Genomic DNA, 24,019 nt, shown 5'->3' on the forward strand with positions numbered 1-24,019 from the left:
CACTGGAACACGTGCTAGGAGTGGTCCAGTGTTAGATCAAGTTGTGTATATGCAAAGTTATTACTATGTTATCTCAGTAGATTTGGAGGCAGACCAAAAGCAAAGAACAGTTATATGTTATAAGGTAACAAGTTAAGTCAATGATAACAATGGTAAGAATTATGCGACATGTCTAGATCTTGATTTTTTTAACTGAAATGCAAGGTTAAACAAATTCTGATTCCTGAAACAAACTTGACTATTCAGAATTTGATAGGATGGCAGGTGACTTCTTGTCTCTCTCTTCCTTATCTATGTTAATTTGGCAATGGCTATTATTCTTGTTCCCTCATTTCCATTTTTATTGCTGTTGCCTTAGATCAGATTCTTAGCACCTCAGGACTTCACTAATACAATAATTTTCTTAACTTTAATCTTTCCAGAGTTGAGCTAATAATTTGTTTAAAAAAAAAATGTCCCCTTGGTCTAGAAGTAGGGATTAGTAAAATTTTTTGGTTAAGAGCAAATAGTGGGGCAGCCCAGGTGGCTCAGGGGTTTAGCGCTGCCTTCAGCCCAGGGCCTGATCCTGGAATCCCAGGATCCAGTCCCCTGTCAGGCTCCCAGCATGGAGCCTGCTTCTCCCTCTGCCTGTGTCTCTGCCTCTCTTCCTCTCTGTGTCTCTCATGAATAAATAAATAAAATCTAAAAAGAAAAAAAGAATTAAAAAAAAAAGAGCAAATAGTAAATGTTTTAGGCTTTGGAGGTCATACACAGTTTTTGTCTTCAACATTCAATTCAGCCACTGGAGGTTGGAAACAGCCATAGATAATAATGAATGATGATGGCTGTGTTTTAATAAAATGTTATGTACAAAAAGATGGCAGGTCATATTTGGCCTGTGGGCTATAGTTTGCTGACCTATGGCCTAAAGCAATATTTCTCAAACAGGAAGGCTCTGGTGTGTTCTTAGAGTCCTTGTGTTCTCTTCAGGAATTTTGAAATTTTGAATGGCAATCTTATAAAGTATACATAGATATTTTCCATAATTTTGGTGACTACTTCCTAAATTAATACAGTACATGATTTCAGTGTTGGTGGTTGGGTTTTGAGGTAAATAAGTAATACTTTAATTGCTCCAGACAATTGCAAAAAAACGGAGAAAGGCTCTATATAGAAATGGTGTGTTTGCTTTAGATGAGGGCCAAATGACTTCCTGATATATAGTAATTGGGATAAAGAAAAGTGGTAACAGAATGAAATAATTACAGCTCACACTGTGTACCAAATTGAATGTGTGCATTTGTCTCATAGTTTATATTTTCATAACTATAAGTTTTGCCTATGTTGTTAGTAGTAATTTTGTTTGAGGAAAAAATTTCCCTTAAGACATTACTGTTAATTTGAGTCTTACTGTTCTGTAGTTTTAGTTGTTTCTAATTTGTATTTTTAGGTTTTATTGGTGTCCATAATTTAAAATCATAAAGTAGTTTAAGAAAATTAGTTATAGGAAAAAGTCAAACCCTCTACTCCAGTATTCAAGGTTCTCAGTAGATCGACTCTAATTCAGCAACTTTGTTCTTATATCCCATTGTCTCCCTTCCATGAACACTCTGTTGCAGCCCCCAAAATTGCTCATGGTACCCAGAACATGCTTTATATTTACTCACCTCAGTGTCTTTGTTCATTTCAGTTTTGACATTAGCTGTCTCAGTTGTAAAGTCTTGCTTAAACTAAACTGTCTTCTCTGCATGAAACTTTTTCAGACAGATCCAGCTCAGAAAGATCTCACCTCTTAGGAATTATTTCATATATCACCCATTTGGCCATTAATTATGTTTAACATTATAACATCTATACAACTACTTCTTTGTTTTGAACTCATTATCGAATTCAGGAGTGCATGCCTTGTCTTCTCAACTAGATACTGAGCACCTTGAGAACAAAACACCCTCCTTACCTATTGCTCTTGGTAATAAAGAGCATGTTGCTGAGCTGCAAGTCTCACACTGACATAGTGAGCTAATTTATGGCACTTGTCCACATAAATAGTATTCACGGTTCTAGTGTGGTTTTTTTGTAGGCAGATTCTGGCTGTAAGAGTATTTGAAAACTTTAGAAGTGTTGCAGATCCCATACGGTACCTTGACGACTTTCAAAATGCCCTCATTGGTTCGTGGGTCTGTTTGAATATCAAACCAATTCCCATCATTTCCGGAGAGAATTAAATATTTTGCCAACCAATTATCAGTGCCTTCTTCATCAAGATCAATTGCTTGTAATCGTATCAGTTCTGAGCTTAGACAGTTCTCTTCAATAGTTGCTGAATACTGAAATGACAGATCAATTTTATAGTCAATAAAGTTTCAAAAGGGGAAAGATATTAATTAATATATAACTGTCATTTAAGATACTAACAACAAACTGTCAATAATTTTGCACCAATATTAAATAACATACATTCTAATCATAAATCTAAGAATAAAATGATTATAAGATAATAAAACTGATTTTTTGTTCTGTGTGTGAAATCAAGGTCAAACAGGCACTTTGTTTCATTCTTCTTGCTTATTTTTTTTTTCATTTTTCTTAAGTTATTCCCTCCTTTTACTCTGAAGGGTCAAATAGTAATATCTTAGGCTTTGTGATCCAGGGAGTTCATGCTACAACTAGTTACCTCTGCTGCTGTAGGATCAAAGCACCTGCAGACAACATATAGAGGAATGAGTCAAGTTGTGGTCCAATAAAACTTTTTTTTTTTTTTTTTTACCAAAATAGGTGGTGAGTCAGATTTGGCCTTGCTATTTTCAATTCTATGCTTCTTTATGCCTAAAGATGAAGATGGAAGTTGAAAATGCTTGGGGCTCTTGTAGAATTAATTCAGTAAATTATTAGGCCTATAAAGATACATCAATAATGTTACATGATTCCCAGACTTAGATTAATAAAATCCCAGATTTCTATAAGTAGAGTATGGAGGAGATGGTTTGCTGCTTTGATGGTCTGTGCAAGTTGCACAGAATAGCGCCTCAAAGGCAAACATGCACTAGTAAGGTATATTATTATTTTTTTAAATGAAATACAATTAAAATATAATTTTTAGTTTTACGTACAATATAGAAATGTGATATTTATATGGAGTGTGAAATGATCACCAGAGTAGGCCTAGTTGCCATCTGTCACCATACAAAGTTAGTATAATATTATTGATTAATGAGATATATTATTAGTATACATAAGAAGTTCCAAGGTTTACACGGCAAAGCTGAGTCCATCCATACATATCAAATCAATTACTGACACTTAGGAAAAAAAGGGTTATAGGGTAACAACTTACAGAAGTTTTCTCCAAGGTGGGAAAATTATCATTGACATCTAAAACCTTGATTCTACAGTCGCACTCAGAGGACAGTCCATCTATAGCTCCATCTCGATCTGAGCCCCTCACAAGGAGGTTATACATACTGTGTTGCTTAAGATAAAAAAAAAAAACAAAAACTGTAAGACTTAGGTCTCATTTTTAATGAAATCCAACACATCCCAATGTTGTTCTTCCAATTTCCTTTTATAATTTTATGTAATATTTTAATATATTTTTTTCTTTTTATAATTTTCATTGAAAAGTCATGGTTGGATTATTTTTTCTTCCCTCCTTTATCTTTGTCTTTTGAATTGAATTCTTTATTTATTATCATTCATTCATAGAAGGCTTTACCTCTCTGTCAAGGAAACTGGACATCGTGCGGACTTCTCCAGTATACCTGTTCAGGATGAACATTGGTGCACCTGCTGGCTCCTGAGAGATGATCTTATAGGCTATTTTAGAATTCAGATGATTGTCTTCATCTGCATCTGTAGCACTTAACTTTACAACCAATGTGTCTAGAAATGAAGATGGAGATGGAGAATGTTTGGGATTCTGTTAGAATCAGTTCAGCAAATCATCAGGCATAGGAAGAAAGACTGGTTGTCCTTCCCCTGAATTTTCTTTTGCTTTAGTTTCCATGAGAATATAGTATCATAACTTTCAGCTACACCACTGACTGCAAAAATAATAGTGGTTTGCTTCTATAAAATCCTTTACAGTTTCTCAAGTACTTCCAGTCCTTAAGTGATTAAATGGTAAATTAGGGGCAAACTAATCACTGATGTATGAAAAGTTCCATGGCCTTAATCATAAAGCTGAAAAGCAGAATTTATCCATTTGTTTTTGTGTGGTCGTGTGACATTATTTTAAAATGCTTGAGGAAGAAATAGTATAACTTAATTAAATTCAGTGTTAAGGTTATTTATTGAGCACCTATATTCTTTATTTTCATTTACCCAGAAAGTAGAGAATTACTATTTGTTGCCTTGGAGGATGGTAGTCCTTTACTGAATAGTCAAAAACATATACCTACTGAAAAGATTTGTCCACAGGAATAGGAAAAGTTCTTAATTATTCATAGGATCAAAGATGCTTATCCAGGCAGTCCTCAAGGACATCAGCCCAAAGGACAGATTTTCCAGAGCTGGATGATCCCTGATGTTTTTCTGCTTTCTAGCCAGGTTTCAAAGTGAAAAACCCTAACACAGAGAACCAGAGATGCTTTCAATAGAAAAAACAATTCTCATGGAGTTCATAGTTTATGAAAATACGCCCTGGCCCTGTGGTTGACTCTCCTCGCATGAGGGAGTGTGAACAAGACTGCTAATCAGCAACCAGGGGTACGTGGACTCGGGTGTGCATTTGGATGCGGGTTTTACCTTCTCTCCGTTCACCAGGTTGTGGAAGGATGTTAGTGAGGAAACAATGATGGGCTTTGGAAACCCCCTCTCTGTTTGGCTTCCTTTGAGCAAACTTTTATTTTACTTCTGTTATGTCCTCCCATTCTGTTATGTTTTATGTTATAAAAATTTTGTGTTTCTTCTTTTCAGCATCACTGTTTTTAGGGCCTCTGCAGAAGGAGTCTCCAGACACCCCCTCTTGACTCCTGCCTTTTTACCCCCTCCTTTTCTGCTCCCACATTTCTTGTCTCCTTTCTCTTTTCCCCTAGACTTCTCCATTTTTCTTTCTTTGACTCTTCATCGGTATCTTTAGTTTGCTTTCTATGTGCCTTCTGAAATTTCTTTCTTCTATTCTTTTTTCCAAATCTAATTTAGAGGTACACATGCAGACATAGACATGGGAGGAAAAGGAATATTGGAATATTGGGGAAAGAAAGAGGTGGAGGGCAAGGAAGGAGAGCAGAGGAAAAGACCAACACAGGAAAAGCATAGGGTGGAAGGATGTTCAGGAGAAGTGATAGAAAGAGGGAGAAAAGAATATTGGACCTGGAGATGAAATTAAGCAAGATGGAAAAAATGAAAAAAAAAAAAGAGAGAGAGAGAATGTAAGGTAGCTTGCTGTGTAGACTGTGAAGAGTCAGTGATTACCCTATAGGACTAACCTGATGGGTGCTGTTTGGGATGTACCCTCCATCACTCTCTAGTGTGCTTTAGCCCAGAATTTGAGGAATAGACCAGTACAGAGCCCTTTTCCATATCATGATTTCTTCTTCAGTTTACTCATTAGTATTAAGTTAATCAAGAGCCAGTAACAATCTTTAAGGAAGGCACTAAGCACCTACTAAATCACATCTATGAGAGTCCTCCAAAAACAAGAGAATATTTAGTGTTTTAGACAGCATGTTTTTATCTAGGTCAGTTTTAAGTTAGAATTTGTGGGGTTTATTCAAAATACAAGTTTGACTTTTTCTCATCTTTAAATTCTACCTGTATGTCAATTTCCTACACCTTTTGACCAAGAAAAAATTGATGTGATACAATGCAGAGAAGGAGTGTCATCTACTTACTTGCATCACTGTTTTCTTCAATGCTGGCTGTGTACACATTTTGTGTAAAAACTGGAGGGTTATCATTTATGTCCATAACCTTGACTCGAAGCTCAAGAGGTCTTTCTAAATCTTCACCCCGTGAATTCAGAGCCCGGCAATAGATCTGTGGAGAGTTGTGGAAAAAAACCTGTCTTTTTCAATCGAAGATAATTAAGTAATATGCTTAGAAATATTTCAAGAAATATGCAAAGAAACAATTTACTTAGTGAATTCAGACTACATTACAATTTATTAATTTAAACATTATCAAGACATTTGATGGCATACCAATGCAACACACCAGACACTCTTGAACTATAAACTTATGTTTTCACACTTTTTTCGTCTCTTCAGTCCTTTTATTTCGCCTCAGCTTTGCTGTGTTTTAAAAAGGGAAGAAAAAATGCACAAATTAAAACACACTGATGTGACTTACCAAGAAAAGTGGAGTTATCTCTCTGTCCACCACTGAAGTGATATTAATTTCCCCAGTCCGAGGATTAATGGTGAATACTCCGTAAGGTGGTCGATCAATTCCTACCCCAGAAATGCGGTATGTAATCTTCTGGTTTGCTTCACAGTCTGATCGAATCTGTGAAGAAAATGGCTAGGTCTGTGATCTTACTGAAAGCAGTTCCTGAACTGCAGAGTATAATAAAATGAGAAGGGATAGCTTTGTAGCCAGATGGGCTTTGGGTTGAAACCTGGGACCATGATTTAGGCCTGGAGTGACCTTGGAAAATTCACTTAACTTTGCCAAGTCTCAGCTTATAATGGGATAATACCACCTACATCCTAGGTTTGTAGTGGGGATGGTATGAGGTAACATATATACACCCACCCCAAAGCCTGGCATAAGGCACATATATGCTTGATGCTAGATTTGTTATTATTAACAATACATTGTTTAATTCTCTGATTTTCTTTGCATATAAAGAATTTGACAGAAGAAATCACCATCTTTAGTATTTGTTAAAAGATTGTGTCATATTGATATGTACCTTGACAATACTTTAGTTGGAGATTTAATCAAAATTATAGATAATTTAAGAAAATCACAAGAGAAGCACAGTATTTAGAGATATTGGCAATCATTTTTTTGAATTGAAACCTACCATTTCATTCATTCACCTGCCAAATAGATTTTGTGGCAAATATTCTGCTATATAAGTTTTGTTTTAATAGTTTTTTTTAAAAGATTTTATTTTTTTATTCATGAGAGACACAGAGAGAGAGAGAGAGAGAATAGGTAGAGACAAAGGCAGAGGGAGAAGTAGGTTCCATGCAGGAAGCCCGACGTGGGACTCGGTCCTAGAATCCCAGGATCACTCCCTGAGCCGAAGGCAGACATTCAACTGTTGAGCCACCCAGGTGTCCCGGTTTTAATAGCTTTATACCTATTGCTCATAAATTTAAATAAAGATAGTTTACATTTTGAAATCTCACCTGTATACTAAAGATGAAAACATTCAATAAAATACTAAGATTTGTGACCCAAATATTCACAATTAAATAAAGACAACTGTAAATACAACTTGGATTAGCTTCACTGTAATCCAGAGATCTTATTTATATAGATGAAAATCCAAGAATTCTTCCAAATGCAAATAAAAAGAAAAGAAGAGGGACGCCTTTCTTTCCTAATTCTCCTTCCTTATTAATTGGAATACCATTATTTGGAATACATTTTAATTTTAAGTCTCTCCTAATTTCTGGATTTAGGAATCTAGTGGGAACTTTTGATACTCTCTATCTTGAAAAGAGTAAGTACTATAAACCTTTGATTTGGGAGTGGGATAGTCGGAGATTATTACTACACATGTAAATTTCCTATAACATGTACATACGACAGATAAACAGAACACAAATGAGAAGATAATGCCCAGTGGTGCTGGAGATCCAGGTCTCTACTAGGATCATTTCAGAGACTCTCTGCTCTGTGTCGGCTCTCCAAAGGTGATATTCAAAACAGTGCCTCAGCAACATGAGCAGATGAGTACATGTCACCCATCTTCCTAAATGACTATTGAGTAGTAAAGGTTGAAAATCCCTGAAATGTCTGAGGCTTTCCTGCCCTGCAAAATCATTTGTTATCAGCACAGCGTGCTCCTGTTTATTTCATCACTTACTCTGGCAATTGGATTCCTCTTGGAGTTGTCCTCTCCTTCTCGGCAGGCAGCAGCAAACTTGATCCACTCCCGCTTTTGTCTTCTGACGGTCTGCCATTTTGTAGTGCCTTTTTCAATGTCTAATTCTTTCACCTTATGCAAAAATAGTTCACATTTTGTACAGTGTTAGTACAGTTTTACTTAGGAAGGACATGCATTCAACATTGTGAAGTATACCCAGAAGAAGCAATAGTGTTGAATTTGAGGAACAAAGGGTGTTTACTAATTCATCACTCTAGATAGTTAGAGCTCTGTCACCTGCCTGCCTACTTCTTTTGGAATCATCTCACTTCTAACTATATGATTCCAGTGAAATAGATTTCATTAGCTATGTGTGGTGCTCACAATGTGTTACATTGGATAATATGTTATGATTTTTCTTTTTTCAATCTGTCCTCACCATGTGGAGGGCTTGCCTACCTCACCCTTCATTGACCTCTGACCAGGCTTTTTTGTCTCCAGATTCTAAAAGACTGTTAGTGTTCCACTGAGTACGACCTATGCAAAAGGAAAGTTGTTCTGGTGAGTATGCTCACCTAAAAGATGGAAGGGATTTTTCTTTTCTGTTGGTAAGGACACGACTCTAGCTAAGCACCCAAATATATTATTGTAGGATTAGGAGAATATTTTAACTAAATTGATGGTGCTTACAATAATCCTGTGAACAACTCTGTGCCTTCTCAAAGTTGTCCATTTGTATCTCTGCTTGCTATATGTTTTTCTCTTTGTAGGTTTATGTTGCTATTGTTGGAAGACGTCCAGGAATTTTATAGTATTCAAGAGTGTAGAAATTTAGTACATGCATAAACACTTTTATACATGTATAAATGTATGCATATATTTGTGTATAATGTACATTTCCTTCCATTTTGATACAACTTCCTGAAATGTACCATGTATTCCCTACTTTGTCAACAGAGATTAGAAAAGTAATTTTTTTCAATGATTTGAGATTATCATAATGAAAGTCTAACTACTGTAAAAAAATAAAATTCTCCCAGAGATTAAGGACAGTAGCTTTATTTCCTGAGTCCCACTCTAAATGGCACTCGATTCCCTGTTGTTCTACTTAGTTATGATAAATATTTTTTTACTTTTTTATTTTTCCCTCATTAACTGATGATCAGTTATCTTTCCTAATGGTGTAACTGTCTAAAAATCCTCTTCCCATCTTAACGTGTTACTGTGCTTCTTTTGTTTTGTTTAATTTGGGAAATGTATGGATAAACTACTAATATAGTTTGAGAAAAGTAGCAGTTACTATGACATTGAACTGTCACAAACCATGCCTGAAAACATGGATGTTTGGAAGTATGGGTTTTACCATTGCTATTTCAGTTTGGCAGAGATTCTTTCTCTTACCTTTTATCTAGATGATTATGATTTCAAATATTCTGATATTTCTTATATGATGCATTGCAAAATTCTATTTTTCTTTCAATTTTAAATTGAGAAAATAGTTTTTTTATACATTACCTCAACAATAAATTCGCTGTTTACTTCCAGCACCACCTGTTATAGAAGGTACAAAATTAGCAAAAAATTTGCATAAATAAAGGAAACAATGTCATAAAACCATTGGCAATGTTCTTTTATTAATTCATTTCTTAAATATACATTTTGTTCATAATTTGGAACAAACATGGGTAATACAAAATAAATAATAGACTTTTTGCCCTCCAAAGGCTTTTAAACTTTTAGGAAAGAAAAAGTATAATTACAGCAAGGCAGATTAGGACACATGTTGCAACAGAGGCACCCATGGGCTCAGTGGAAAGATATAGCAGATAACTCAAGGGATCAAAGTGAATTTTGGTAAGGCCTTATAGGAGACTAGGGATTGAAAGGGTTCTGCAGGATGAAGCTGCTTTGATAAGAGGAGTTGATGAAGAGAAAAATTTCAGCCAGAGTAAAACATGTACACAGATGTAAAGGAAGTTCCAGAAATGATAAATAATATTAGCTGGAAGGTAGAGGAAGTATGAAGGACACATGGGAAATAAGATTTGGGATGTCAATTTGGGATGCTTCATGATCACTTCTTATACCAGATTAAGGAGTTTTAGACTTCATTGGGTAAGAGACAAGGAGTGACAAAAGCAGTGTGTGTAAAATACAGCATTGATACAGAAGGTAGATTTCAAAGAAAAACACTGGAAGTTGAGATACTTGGGAATTAGCAATCGCTTAGGAAGGACAGAGTTAGAACATCAACATTGGTGCTGAGTGGCCCTGGAAAGAAGAGAGGAGAGAGACATTCCCAAAGGACTGACAGGACTTATGGACCATGTGTTGCCAGGGAAGGAGGGGTCAGATGGTGCTAGTGGAGGAAGCTTGGCTTTCAGGAACAACTGGAGTAGTAGTCATAGAAACAAAAAATTCAGCAGAAGTGTGTCCCTGTGGTGAGAGGATGATGGATGTTTGTTTTATTTATTTTTAATGTGATTCTAAAACTGGGGTAGATATCAAAGCTAAAAAAAGTGGAACTTGTCCAAACATGAGAGCTACTAAAAGTTAAAGGAATTGAGGTTGTTACACGGAATGGTTCAAAGTCAATGAAATAGGGCAGGGAATGGGCTCTTATGGGAAATGCTTACATTTGTGCAGTGGACAGAAGGAAGAAATCTAAAAGCAGAGGGCTCAGAGAAAGTAAGGGAATAGAGGGACCGAGGGATCAAGGTTGTGGGCACACAGCACATTCTGTCAGTGTCAGAATGCTAAAAAGTATAGATGATCATGGTGGTTGTGGTGGGCTGGTGAGGAAGGTGACTCAGAAAGGAGAGATTGGATAAGTAGGTGGAAAAGTAGCAAGAAAGGAGGCAGAATGAGTGGAGTGCAGTGATAAGAAGCTAGACAAAAGAGGGAATATTTAATGATTTATGTACATAGCAAGGTTGAGGTGAATGGGAACGGAGAAGGTCATGGGGTCTCTCCTTTACATCTGTGTAAGTAGCATGGAGTCATTGCTAACGTTTGCTGGTGGCATAAGTCAAATCATAGGAGTTAAGGGATGAGTTATTGAGAAAGTGGAAATAGCAATCATTGATTACATGAAAGTAAGGAGTTAAAAGAAATGTGGGAGGGCAGCCCGGTGGCTCAGCGGTTTAGCGCTGCCTTCAGCCCAGGGCCTGATCCTAGAGACCCGGGATCGGTCCGAGCCGGATCGAGTCCCACGTCAGGCTCTCTGCATGGAACCTGCTTCTCCCTCTACCTGTGTCTCTGCCTCTCTCTGTCTCTCATAAATAAAATCTTTAAAAAAAAAGTAAAATAAAATAAATGTGGGAAATTAGATGCAGTTTGAAGAGTCAATTAGATCAAGACATATTTTTTATGTCAGGAAATCATGACCAAATATACAATTTTTTAAAAAATATTTTATTTATTTATTCATGAGAGACACAGAGTGAGGCACAGCCACAGGCAGAGAAAGAAGCAAGCTCCATGCAGGGAGCTGGATGTAGGACTCGATCCCGGGACTCTAGGATCACGCCCTGGGCTGAAGGCAGACACCCAACCGCTGAGGATAAAGGGAAAGATAAAGGGGTGTGTGTGGGAAAAGTGATACGAGGAAAAGGAGAAAAGAAAGAGGAGCAGAAGGAAAAAATCAAGGAGCTGTTACAATTGGGATTAAAAGAGAATAGGAATGACTGCGTCAAAGCTGAGTAAAAGAGCCTTGGTAATGAGGTAGGACTATTTCTTCCTTTGAAACATAAGAATGAAGAGAGAAAATCATTTTGAGGTATAATTGAAGGAAAATTATAGCACCGTTTTGTGGAGTTGGAGTGAGCAAGAATGAGGAGGGGTGTAGGAAAGTGACAGGAAGTGTTTTGTGCCTTTTCTAATAGAACTTGGCAGCCTGGGAGCTGGAAGAGAAGGAATATGAGGGCTTCCTTAGTTGGGGATTGTTACCAAGGCAGACTGAAGATTCAGGGATGTGATAAGATACTATTGTGAACTCCAGTGAGTCAGGGAGCAGAGCTAAACCAGGCAGAGACTAGAAAGAGACTGGGACAGAGGGAGAGGGTGCAGAGCAGATCTGCAGGTGTGAAGGGGGGTGTAGGAGGAGTGGGAATGTGATGGGGATTTGGAATGTCACCTGAGTCCAGAAAGGGGAAAAATACAGATTAGAAATTTGGCAGTGGGGAATAGGGTTTCCTTTTTTTTTTTTTTTTTTTAAAGATTTTATTCATTCATGAGAGATAGAGACAGAGAGAGAGAGAGAGAGGCAGAGACACAGGCAGAGGAGAAGCAGGCTCCCTATAGGGAGCCTGATGCAGAACTTGATCCTAGGGCCCTGGGATCACAAACTGAGCCAAAGGCAGGAGCTCAAACACTAAGCCACCCAAGCGCCCCAATAGTGTTTCCTCTTAATTCACTTTCTCCCTCACGTGCACTTTTAATTGGACATTAGCAAAATATCTAGACTTGGGAAAGAAGTTCAGTATTTAATAGATCATTTTATTTGATTACAAAGGATGTTTTATTTAATAATAAATAACACTTTTTTGGGGGGTGAGCGTTTTTTGTTGTTGTTGTTGTTAGAAAATTAGATGGTTCAGGAAGGTATAAGTAAAAGTAAAAATCACACTAAATCCTACTACTTGGAGATTTATCACTGTTAAGTGTTTGGAGAAATTCTTTCAGGCTTTTTTTTTTTTAATTTTCTTCTTCTTCCCAAAACATATATACATGTACAAGTTGTAATTTTTTTTCTTAACCAACAAAGAGTTATAATGTGCCATTTGGTAATTTGGTTTTTGCGCTCAGTGATTATTTTGGTAAAGTTCCAGTGACTACATAGGGACATCCTACATTGTGAAGGTTGCCTTATATATCACTCTAATAGGTATCTTCCATTCAGACCATTGGGATATTAGGATAACAGAGAACTGACTAGTTAATGCTGAGACTAAACTGTGATATGTGATTGTCAGGCACTGTCCCCCCAGTGGGAGGTGAACTGGAAGCACTGCCTTAATGGATGCCAGAAGGTTGATGAACTTGTCATCTGAGCCTACTGTTCCCCATCTTCAGCTTCCCACCAGTCTCTATTTTCTGTTTCTCCTGCACTTTCTTCTCTCTTTCTCATGCATGGACTAACTATTTAATTCTTTTTTCATTTCCTTCATCAGAATTTGGTAGATTTTCTCATGTACACCTTGTATATATTTTGTTAGATTTATACCTAAGCATAATTTTTTTGCTTGAACTTAAGCATAATTAATTTGAGGGGGGGGTTAAATGATATTGTGTTCTAAATTTCAAATCCCACTTGTTCATTGCTGGTATATTGAAAAGCATTTGATGTTTGTATATTAATCTTGTATCCTGAAACCTTGTTATAATTTCTTATTATTTCCAGGACTTGTTTTGTCAATTCTTTTTGATTTTCTGCATAGACAATCATGTCATTGTTTTTGTGTTGATTTTTAAAAGAAAGTTGGAAAAGCTTTCTTGCTTGCATAGAAGCTTGTTTATTTTTACTGATGAATTACACCTCCATTGAAACTATTGTACAAACATGTTTATTGTGAAGTAGAATGTATAGCTTTTATATATGTTCCTTAGGAGTACCAAATCTTTTCTCATTAAGATTCTTTCCTAACTAGTTATCCCCACTTCTTTTAAGATTGAAAAAGTTACCAAATACAAAATCCTTATTTCAGTCTCATATACATAAGGCAAAATATCTTAGGGGGCTATATCATGGATCTTTTGCAAGGGCCAAATAAAAACAATTTAATAGCTAGGACAGTCTTTTTGAAGCACATATTGGATTAAGTCACTCCCTTGCTTAAAACCCTCAAGGCAACTTCCTGTGGCCCTTAGAATGGAATTTAGGCTACCTTCATAGCAAGAAGCTCTATCTGATTTGGTCTGCTCATCTTCTAACTCTATCCCTTATCTCTGTCCCTGAGCTATCTGTTCTTCCAGGACCCAAGTGCTCACTTGTCTCAGGCTATTGAGTCACTGCCAGGAAAACTCAAACTTCTGATTTTCAAAACACTGGCTCAGTCCCTTTCTCAGTGAGACATACCTGACTTCCCAATCTCCAAGCTCAATCAGCATCCATGACCACCCTTTGTCAATGGTTGTCAAATCCATCATTTTTACATCTTCCTCAATAGGAGTGTTCCTAGCACTTTTCAGTGTCTGATGTTATTTTGAAAAGATATCTATTGTCTATACCTGTCCATTACTATATGTGTTCCAAGAAAATTGGGACTTTGGGGATCATGTTCTTACCCTCTCTCCCCTATCAGAATGCCCAGTGCCTAGACATACAGGAAATATTTGCTGTAGAAACCAATGGACAATCACTATAAAAAAATGATAACTATAAAATGATAACTATAAAAAATGATAAAGATATTAAGCCTTGCAGAAATAGAGTGTGGCATTATTCAAAAATGTAGAAGATACAAAAGGAAAAATAGGCAGATACATAGATGTATTAAATAGTCCATGTAATTCTTTGAAAGAAATTGTTTTATGGTGGCTTTTGATATCTTTTTCTGTTGGTTCATGATATGCCTATGATCACTCATTATCTCTGCTCTTGGTTAAGCATTTAATTTGGAGCAGCCTTTGAATGAGTGGGCTGCCTTCCATGTTTACTCAGACATGCTTCCATCTTGTGGAGTTTTCTCTCTCCAAATTTAAATGACTTCTTAGACTTTCCACATAGCTTAAATGGTAATTTTATGATATTTCTTTTCAACTTTTTACCTTATCTGTAAAACATTAGTCTAATTATAAGTATGATAAACTCACATGAGAAAATAACCATTTGATTAGGAGCCATCAAAGGAATGACTAAAGTCAAGGCCTTTGTACCATAGGATTTTTAGTATCGATGTGATTAAATGATGGTTTTGTACAAATAGATGATAGATTAGAAAACCAGTTGGGTAGCAGTGAATCAAACTCCAGTCCTTGCAAATACATGGGCATTGCAGTAAAATAGCTAGTGGGGACTGCCTTCTGCAGGGCCATGGGATGGCTCTTTGGGATGATTAAAATCTTATTAGACTTGATCTTTGCTGAAAATTATTTAAGAAAAATGAAATATATAAACTTGGTTTGAAATCTAGAAGTTGGCTTTGTTTATAGTCTGTATTTACATTGTAAATAGTTGGGTGAGGTGTAGACCTTTCAGAAAAAGTGGGGATTTAAAAATAAGGAAGACAAAATAATATTTGTAATTTAGTGCTGTTCTTCCCCTGCCTCTCATCCAACTGTTTGGTGTTCATAAAATTAGTTCTGCTACATAGACAGATTTTAGATGAAAATATAACATTAGTAAGGGTTAATGTGTTTCAAATTGTGCAGTTATGGAAAGTATACATGGAGATACGTGTTGCAAATGAAAGTCTTGTTCTGATCTACAAGTAGGACCAAATAGGTGTTTTATTTTTGCCAATTGACTATTTGGAAATTATTGAGAATAATTAATCTCCCAGAGGCATTTAGTGTCTAAAAATGTTTTAAAATGGGGTGATCCCTGGGTGGCTCAGTGGTTTGGCTCCTGCCGTTGGCCCAGGGCGCGATCCTGGAGTCCCGGGATCGAGTCCCGTGTCAGGCTCCCGGCATGGAGCCTGCTTCTCCTTCCTCCTGTATCTCTGCCTCTCTCTTTCTCTCTCTATATCTATCATAAATAAATAAATAAATAAATAAATAAATAAATAAATAAATAAATAAATAAATCTTTTAAAAAAATGTTCTAAAATGGGCAGCCCAGGTAGTTCAGTGGTTTAGCACTGCCTTCAGCCCAGGGCCTGATCCTGGAGACCCAAGATTGAGTCCCATGTCGGGCTCCCTACGTGGAGCTTGGTTCTCCCTCTGCCTGTGTCTCTGCCCCTCTCTCTCTCTCTCTCTCTCTCTCTCTGTGTGTGTCTCATGAATAAATAAATGAAATCTTAAAAAAAAAAGATTAAGATTGACTTAAGGAAAAAAATATATATGGAAGCTGAGATCTAGTAAATGATTCCTTTAAAACTATCTGTGGACTTGTACCCTCTGAAATGATCATGTATCTCAGGGATATCTCTGCCTCAAATGAAGATTATTGTTATAGCAGCAAGTAAGGTGGTATTAAGGTTTTTCAGTCTGTATGTATCTCTAAGTCAAATAATTTCTGTCTCAGAGTGAATATGTAGCCCTGAATTATAGTTAGCTTCATAAAAAGCAATGTGGTTTAGACATTGATAATAATGATTAGCAATGCATCCTTCTAAATGCAGAAGAACTGGGTATGGGTCTTAATTTTGTTTACCAGCTGTGTGATCTTGGATAAATTTCCTAGCTTCTCTCTGATTCAGGTTCTCATCTAAAAAGAATAAAATTTGTGAAAGTAATAGGCACCCTATATGCTCAGTATATTTATACAAAGGAAGAACAGTGAAAGAAGAGTTTCCTTCTGTGCTTTAAAGGATATGTTCACAGCACACCCTGTCATCTAAAAGTACTAGTCATTCATTTTTAAAGACTTAGCTACATCAACCTATTAGTTCTCAATTTAAGTGATAAAGGGAGTGTTCTGAATTTATTTAATTTGCTCTTGTCCTCTCTACAGAACCCAACTCAATTGAATAGCAACAATCCATGGTTGCCCTGTGAATTTGTGAGTATAAGTGTAAATGTCCGTTTTTTGTTTTGCTTTTGTTTTTTGTTTTTTGTTTAAGGAAGTTGTAATATTAGATCCTAGGGTCCTTCCTAGGATAACTTATATTGTGCCTGATGGGGATGGTGCACTTCTGATATTTCTGTTTTCTGCTCAGCCGGCTCTACTGATGACGGTCCCAATAGCCATGCTCTCCAAATCCCATCCCTTTATGTGCAGGTGTTACTGAACGAACTCTGTAGGTTCTGTTCTCAAGCTGTACAAAATCAGGAGGCTCCTCACTTTCCAAGAAATACCTGTGAATGGGTGTTTTGGAAAAAACATGAAATGACATCTTTCTAAATTGCACATAGTACCATAACTGCCTAAACCTCAATTACACTGTGCAGAGTAGTTATGAGTTCCTGGATAATTGAAGAAATTCCTTGCCTATAAAAGTCACCTTTTGGGAGCCTATGTAGGTCATGCATTATTCTAAGGTATAGTTTTGCCTGAAAGGCTGGCTAAAAGACATCACACAAAATGGAGAGGGTTGAACCAGTTGCATGATAATGGAGTAGAGAAGTTAAGGGCACGTGCAGTCGAAGGAACAGAAATAACCCAGAGAGATGTCTGGTATCCTGAGTGTGCTGTGCTCTCTGTGGGCTAGTCTGATGAGTGGATTTCCCATCTTCTTTTTTTCCTTTGGATGTCTTTACAATAAATTGCATTAACTGAAGTAACATGAATAGGACTTTTTCTGGCAGTGTAAAATGCCTCTGAAGCTAAAACGTATACGCCTGTGCTACTTACTCTCCAAGTATGTGTTTAAGACTGAGATGGAGTATCTGCCCAAAAGGGGCTCCCACATTCAAAGGAGGAAAGCAAATAAATGTAAAAAGATATTGGACTATTATAGACATCATAAAAGAAGCATGGGTTGTATATAGCATTGGCCCAGTTAAGGGAAAGAATCAATTCTGAAACTGGATAAAATTTTGGACATGTAGTTCAATTTATAACTGTGCCACTTATGGTACATTTATACCCTTCTTTATTTGTAAAACAAGGATACTTCTATTTATCTCTTAGGACTTCCTGTTATGTGTGTGAAATGATTTCGTTAACTATAAAATGCTTTGTTAGTGTGAGACAGTACGATGAGAAGGCAGTGTCAGACTAAATCCCCAAGATCCAACTCCCATGGTTGTCTCAATTTTAAACCTACAAGCTTACTCTGAAGTTCACTAGCCACATTAAAGTGACCTATTAACATATAGGTGGAAAATATGGTGAAGTGACTTGGTGAGAAAGATAAATTAGAAATGATATCCATTCATTATTTAAAATTTTCTTTGATAAAATATTATGTGACAGGTACTGTTCTTTGTGTTGGAGTTCCAACCTGTAATGATGTACCCAGTCTGGGGAGAATAATAGGATATACAATATTCGATAGCCATCTAACTTTTGGTGAACTGTTGAAGTTTTTCTGGGCCTATTTTTCTTTGTCAGTGCTTTCTCCCAGAGAGAATATGATGATTTTGCAAAGATATTGGAAGCACATTATACGTGCTTACTGCAAATTAGTCTACACATTGTTCTTTTACATACTGAGTGATTTAAGTCATTGCTACTGAACAAGGCTATTTTTCATTTCTGTGCCTTACCTTTACCTTTTTTTAAAAAAATATTTTATTTATTTATTCATGAAAGACAGAGAGAGAGAGAGAGACAGAGACACAGGCAGAAGGAGAAGCAGGCTCCCTGCAGGAAGCCTGATGCAGCACTCGATCCCAGGACCCCGGGATCATACCCTGAGCCAAAGGCAGATGCTCAACCACTGAGCCACCCAGGCGTCCCTGAAGTCAGTTTCTGAATCCATTTACACATCTAGGACTAACTTATTAATAAGCAGTTCTCTCCTGAATAATACTTATAAAAATAATTGAGTAAAGCAATTGGTATCCTCATAGGGGTATGTTAGAGATGCCAAGTTCAAGCCTAATTATACTACTTTTGTTTATAATTGAAGGTATATCAAGTAGTGGCATTTTAGTTTGCAAGCCATGTAATTTTCCATGTAGAAAGGAAAGGCAAAGAGTTCTCATGTGGTAATATCTGAAGGTTTCACTCCAGTCACTCTTCCCACAAACCCTCTCATCAGAGGTGCTCCTTGTGGGTGAAATATTCCAATAGCGCTGCCACTTAGGAAAAGGAAGGAAATGTCCCAGCAGCTCAAACAACAGTTTCATTGCTTTGTAAGGAATCCCTGCCTGGATAGTTAGGGACTAACAAGAAGTCAGAGGCTATGTACTAAGGATTGTAATGTTTTCTTAAAAAGAGAAATATCTTTGAAAAAAGGAAAACATCATAGAGTCTCAAGAGCCATGAAATATTTTTTAGAGCAAGATTTTTATCTTACAAATCTACAGGTAGATATTCTTGAGAAGACCGTATTAAAATTATTGGTCATGTTATGATAATATATATTATTATATTATTTATATTATATATTAAATTATATTATATATTATTTTAAATCCAACATAAAGTCTGCAGGAATCAGAAAGCAAAAATCTAAATTTACACTCTCAGGTTAAAATATATATTATAATTTCTTAGCTGCTTATATCAACAACAGCAAAAATAATAGAGGTGAGATTTATTTCCATGTAACTTTTGGTGTTAGGTATTGAAAGAGGGAGGAAAGCCAGTAAGTGTGAAAGGATATTGGAATATAATAGACAATATAAAGGAAGCATAGAAAGGATACAGCATTGGCCCAATTGGGACATCCATGTATCTGTAACAAGCAGTACTAAAACCAGTCATATAATGTTATCTAGGGTATTCTGTTTAGCACAAGTCAAAAACAAAATCAGATAAATATTTTTATTGTTGTTATTAATGGTGTTCCCATAAGTCTATACTCCTAGAGATTTGTCTGAAAATAAAATAAAACACAAATTTCTGTTCTACATGGCAAAATTACGTTGTTTTGTGTGAGAACTAAATTGATAAGTGGCTTGGTTAGTTCTAAATATGCTTTTAAATTTTTATACCCGTTTTCAACTTACAGTGAGATAATGTTCATATGCCTGGCCATCTACCTTCTTTACTTTCCAAGAAGGAGAAGACTTAGTTGGAATGTATACATTTCATATGTATACATGATCATGAATGATCACCATATGTGCAAAAATTTTTATCCGATAAAAGCTACATGGCTGTTTTTTTAATGATAACAACTTGATAAAATACATGTCTCTCACAGCTAATAACTAGTTTGTCTTGATTCCTTACTAATAAGACTTATACGATCCACAGCATGACCTAAATCTTTAGATTCTTCAACTAAAGTTATGAAAATAATTCTTGGGAGCCAGATATGAACTTCTACTGCATGACTCTTTGGTAGAGGTAATTAAAGAATCTCAGAGTTTCTGCATTGGCAGAAGCTTAGTGACATCATGTCTAACAGTGTGTCCTGACATGGAGCACAAATGCAACCCTGAAAGATTGGGTGCCTTGGCCAAAGTTACCCAGTTCCTTTGAGGGGAGGCTGTGACTCACCCCTGAAGCTTCTGAATCCTAGTCCAGTTTGACTGTATTTGACCACCCCAACCCATTTCAGAGTAGAACATGATGAACATTACGAAGATGCCAAAGGGCTCACGTGATAAAATGAGACACCCTCTTGTAGCTTTGAGTTTTGGGTACCATTTATAGATCACGTCAAAATCTTGTTTAAAGTACTCTCTGTGGTTGAGATACAGATGACACAAAGTACCATCTCTGAGAAGCTGCCACACCCTCATTAGTATAAGCTGCCATGATGCCCAGATAGCCTTTGATTTAGTTAATGTAAAAAGGGCAGAGTTCAAGCTCAAGAAATGAAAGACAAGTAGGTGTGCTTGTTTTCCACAACATCCATAATATTATATTGATTTTCCTTAACTTATTCCAATCTTGGTATATGCCAGCAATTTCTACTTCCTAATTACAAAAGTTACTAATTGATATGTTAAAAGATCTATTAGAAATCTTTTAGGAAAGACCTTAAATTTCTCACAAATACCAAGAAATTTAAAACACAGATACTTTAGTTATCAGTGGGGAGTAGGGAGAAATTAAGCATCAAAAACATGAAAATTAATAAGGATAATAAATGTATACTACCAAAAAAAGATGCTGAGAATCTGAAATATAATACTTTCTCAAGATCAAGGAGAAGAAACATTAACTCTTCAATTAAGTAATATTGTCATAAAACATGCCTGTGCAGAGAGTAGGAGGCAAAATTTTGTGCTCAGAAGTAGCCTTTAAAATTTGGATGCATGCAATCAGTTTCCTTACAAAAACAAAAGATTTATAAGCACAAGCAGGGGAGAAGGGGGGGGGGAGGGAGAGGGAGAAGGAGAAGCAGATGCCCCCTGAGCAGGGAGCCCATTGTGGGGCTTGATCCCAGGACTCTGAGATCATGACCTAAGCCGACAGCAGACGCTTAACTGACTGAGCCACTCAGAACCCCTCCAAATGGTCTTGTTTAATAATCTGTCTCCCAAACTCAGAGAATGGAATGTTCCTCCACTGTTCCCTTCCAAGGTTGGGATGTGTGCCCTTTGGCAGCGTTAGACTCCTGCACTGCTTTTGAAGCTCATGGAAACTGTGAAGTCCAGAAGAATGGCACCTGCTGGGCCAACTGGATGGCAATGTGCTCCCTTATCTCCCTACCCTTGGCTGCCCTCTGCCTTTTAGAATTGATGCTCAGATGAGTCCCAGAGAATAACACTTACAAATCATTTTCTAAGCAAATGTCATGACATCACTATGGACATTCCTTGGAGACTGAGGTGAGGCCAACAATAGAGTATTAGCCTTTGTTTGCTTTGAAAAAAACATATGTACAATTTCCTAATAATCTTCTTTTATCTATCCCTTTCATTTCTCTTAACTGTTTTGGCTGAATTGTTCTGTCATTTAACCATCAATAGATTTATATCTAATGTAATCTAACCCAATTTAATGGATTTTTCCCCCAAGATTTATTTATTTATTTATTTGGGGGGGGGAGAGTATGAGTGGGGTGGAGAGGGGAAGGAGGAGAAAGAGAGAATCATAGGCAGACTCCCTGCTGAGTGCAGAACCACACAGAATTTGATCCCAAGATCTTGAGATCATGACCTGAGCTGAAATCAAGAGTCAGATGCTCAACGGAATGAGCCACCCAGGTGCCCCTTAATTGATTTTTTAAAACAGATTTTTCTAATTGAAAATTAGTGAATTGACCAACCTGATCTTTGTTCCTCTAGGGATCTGGCATTAGGAGCTGCCTTAGCTTTTTCAATAGGGCACTTGTTGTGGATGATACCTATCTGGAAAGCACTTCAGCACCCGTGGGTTGGAGGAAAGTAGTATAATATCCACAATGCCATGTTTATTTTAAAGAACTATATCATCTAAATGATTCCTTCCTGGACTGTAGAAATGCCCTAATAATCCCAGAAAGGGTCTGTCTTGATGGCTTGGTTTTCTTCATTTTCTTTAGCCATTTCTGACAGGAAAAATTTTCTCACATGGCTGAAATATTTCAGTTATTCACAATGTAATTTTGACATAGCCACCATTCCTTCACCTTAAAACAAACTCACAGGAACGTAACTGTTTGAAATAAATGAGCTTGACCAACTTTACTTCCCTAAATATGTGGAATCCATTTATACTGGGAATTTTGACAGTAATCTGTTTGGTTTAAGTATAAATAAAAGAAAATAGAAAAATAATTTTGTTTCTGATTAGAAATTTTAGAATTGTCCAGACATTTAATCTGAATTAGAATATGTCTATGATGCCACTGAAGTATAATTCACTCAGATCCTCGCTCTGCTTTTCTATGGCATTAGGTCCCTCAAGCATGGAGAGTCCTTTCAAGTCAACAGCAGCTGAACTCACAGGAAAGGTTTAAAAAGGAATAAATCCCATGTAGAAAACCTGACAACCAACAAAATAGATAGGCCTTAAGGCTGCATTTCCTTGCCAGGCCTTTAAATTCTACTTACCGTTAAAATGATCAAAAGGCAAATGTTCCTGAAAAGGAGCCAATCCATTCCTTCGAGTCTCTCTTGCACACGAACCCCAGTGAGATGTGATTTTAGTCCTAGTCCTCCAGGTTCTGAATTCAGCTCTGCAGCAAGATGTGCTTCAAGATGCCCTTTTAGGAGGGCATGGGTGATAACTCTGGTGCTTTCTGAGCAGAGGAATGAAGATGTTCTATAATGACTCTGTTTCCCCACCCCAAACTCTTGGGCTGGTCTGGAAGGCTGGCATTGTTTGAGCTCTGGGTAAGAACACAGACACACCTTGATTCTTATTGCAATGAAACCCTTTGTTGGACACCAAAGAAAAATCTTACAGAGTGAGGACAAGATTTACAGGGAAGATACCCAATGAATAATAAATTACTCACAACATGAAAAATAATTAAAATGTTAGGGCCTATCATCATGCTGAATAAAATTAGTAGGCTTCTTCTTCTGCCAACATCGTAAAAGTAAAATTATATATACTGACAACACACATACACATGTCCACTACAGAACCAACTTCAAGGACTCACACTTTGAGCAGAGGATTTTGTGAAAAGGTATCAGGCCCAAAAGATGGTGTAGGGAGAAAGATAGAATAATGAGACTCTCATCTCTTAATTCCTGCTTCGCTCCTTAAAAAGTACTATGGTCAAACTGCATTACTCAACCCTAAAGATGTTCTGAAAAAATAAGGCTAGAACAAAGAGACTCTAATTTCACTAGGATGTTTGTTCCCACATTTTAGCACCTTCTTTCCTCAATATACAGTTGAACCTGTTAGATACGGTATAACACTAATGTCTTAAAGAAACTATGATAGAGTTTCCTCATTCTTAATAGCATTTCCCCTGATTAAAAAAAAGCACATAACATGGGTAAGGAACACGTTTGAAACCCTGATAAATATTGATTAAGAAAAAACTGGAATTATAAGCCTAAGAATTTAAGAGGAAAAGACCAGAGCAACAGGGATGTCTCTGAAAATAATTACTTGTTTTCATTTCTCTCTTACCCTTTGTTAGAGTGGATTTGGAGTAGGTTTAGTTTCCCGTGAAAAAATTGCAGGTTGGCAAGCATCATCAACAAACATAAAAAGAAAATGTAGTTGAATGTCCTCTAACTGCTGATACAAGTTTGTTGGAGAATTTGATAGAGTTCTCTACTGCTAATACATATTGATTGGAGATTGCATCTTGTCTTTACTACCTCACTGCTGTAATTCAGAAACAAGACGGGCTCTATTGCTGTTAATGGAAAGTATTCTAAATAACACTTAGTTTTTGAGAATCTTAGTTTGACATTTTGAGGAGCATAGGAGAGAGCATTAGA

At 36.7% G+C, this 24,019-nt stretch overlaps 1 protein-coding gene across 1 annotated transcript in view; it reads right to left on the reverse strand.

Moving 5' to 3' along the window:
• The window catches only part of DSG4 (desmoglein 4), a 45,649-nt gene extending 22,650 nt beyond the window's left edge, over nucleotides 1-22,999 (reverse strand). Inside the window, exons 1-8 of the mRNA XM_055323730.1 lie at nucleotides 22,664-22,999; nucleotides 9,476-9,511; nucleotides 7,961-8,092; nucleotides 6,268-6,423; nucleotides 5,811-5,955; nucleotides 3,692-3,858; nucleotides 3,314-3,448; nucleotides 2,121-2,306 (exon numbers count right to left, since the gene is read on the reverse strand). Coding sequence (XP_055179705.1) covers nucleotides 2,121-2,306; nucleotides 3,314-3,448; nucleotides 3,692-3,858; nucleotides 5,811-5,955; nucleotides 6,268-6,423; nucleotides 7,961-8,092; nucleotides 9,476-9,511; nucleotides 22,664-22,711 — 1,005 coding nt within the window. The 5' untranslated portion in view covers nucleotides 22,712-22,999. The remainder of the gene's footprint in view (nucleotides 1-2,120; nucleotides 2,307-3,313; nucleotides 3,449-3,691; nucleotides 3,859-5,810; nucleotides 5,956-6,267; nucleotides 6,424-7,960; nucleotides 8,093-9,475; nucleotides 9,512-22,663) is intronic.
• Between the last annotated feature and the right edge of the window lie 1,020 nt (nucleotides 23,000-24,019).

Source organism: Nyctereutes procyonoides, unplaced genomic scaffold, assembly GCF_905146905.1.
Source record: "Nyctereutes procyonoides isolate TBG_1078 unplaced genomic scaffold, NYPRO_anot_genome, whole genome shotgun sequence".
Lineage (NCBI taxonomy): Eukaryota > Metazoa > Chordata > Mammalia > Carnivora > Canidae > Nyctereutes > Nyctereutes procyonoides.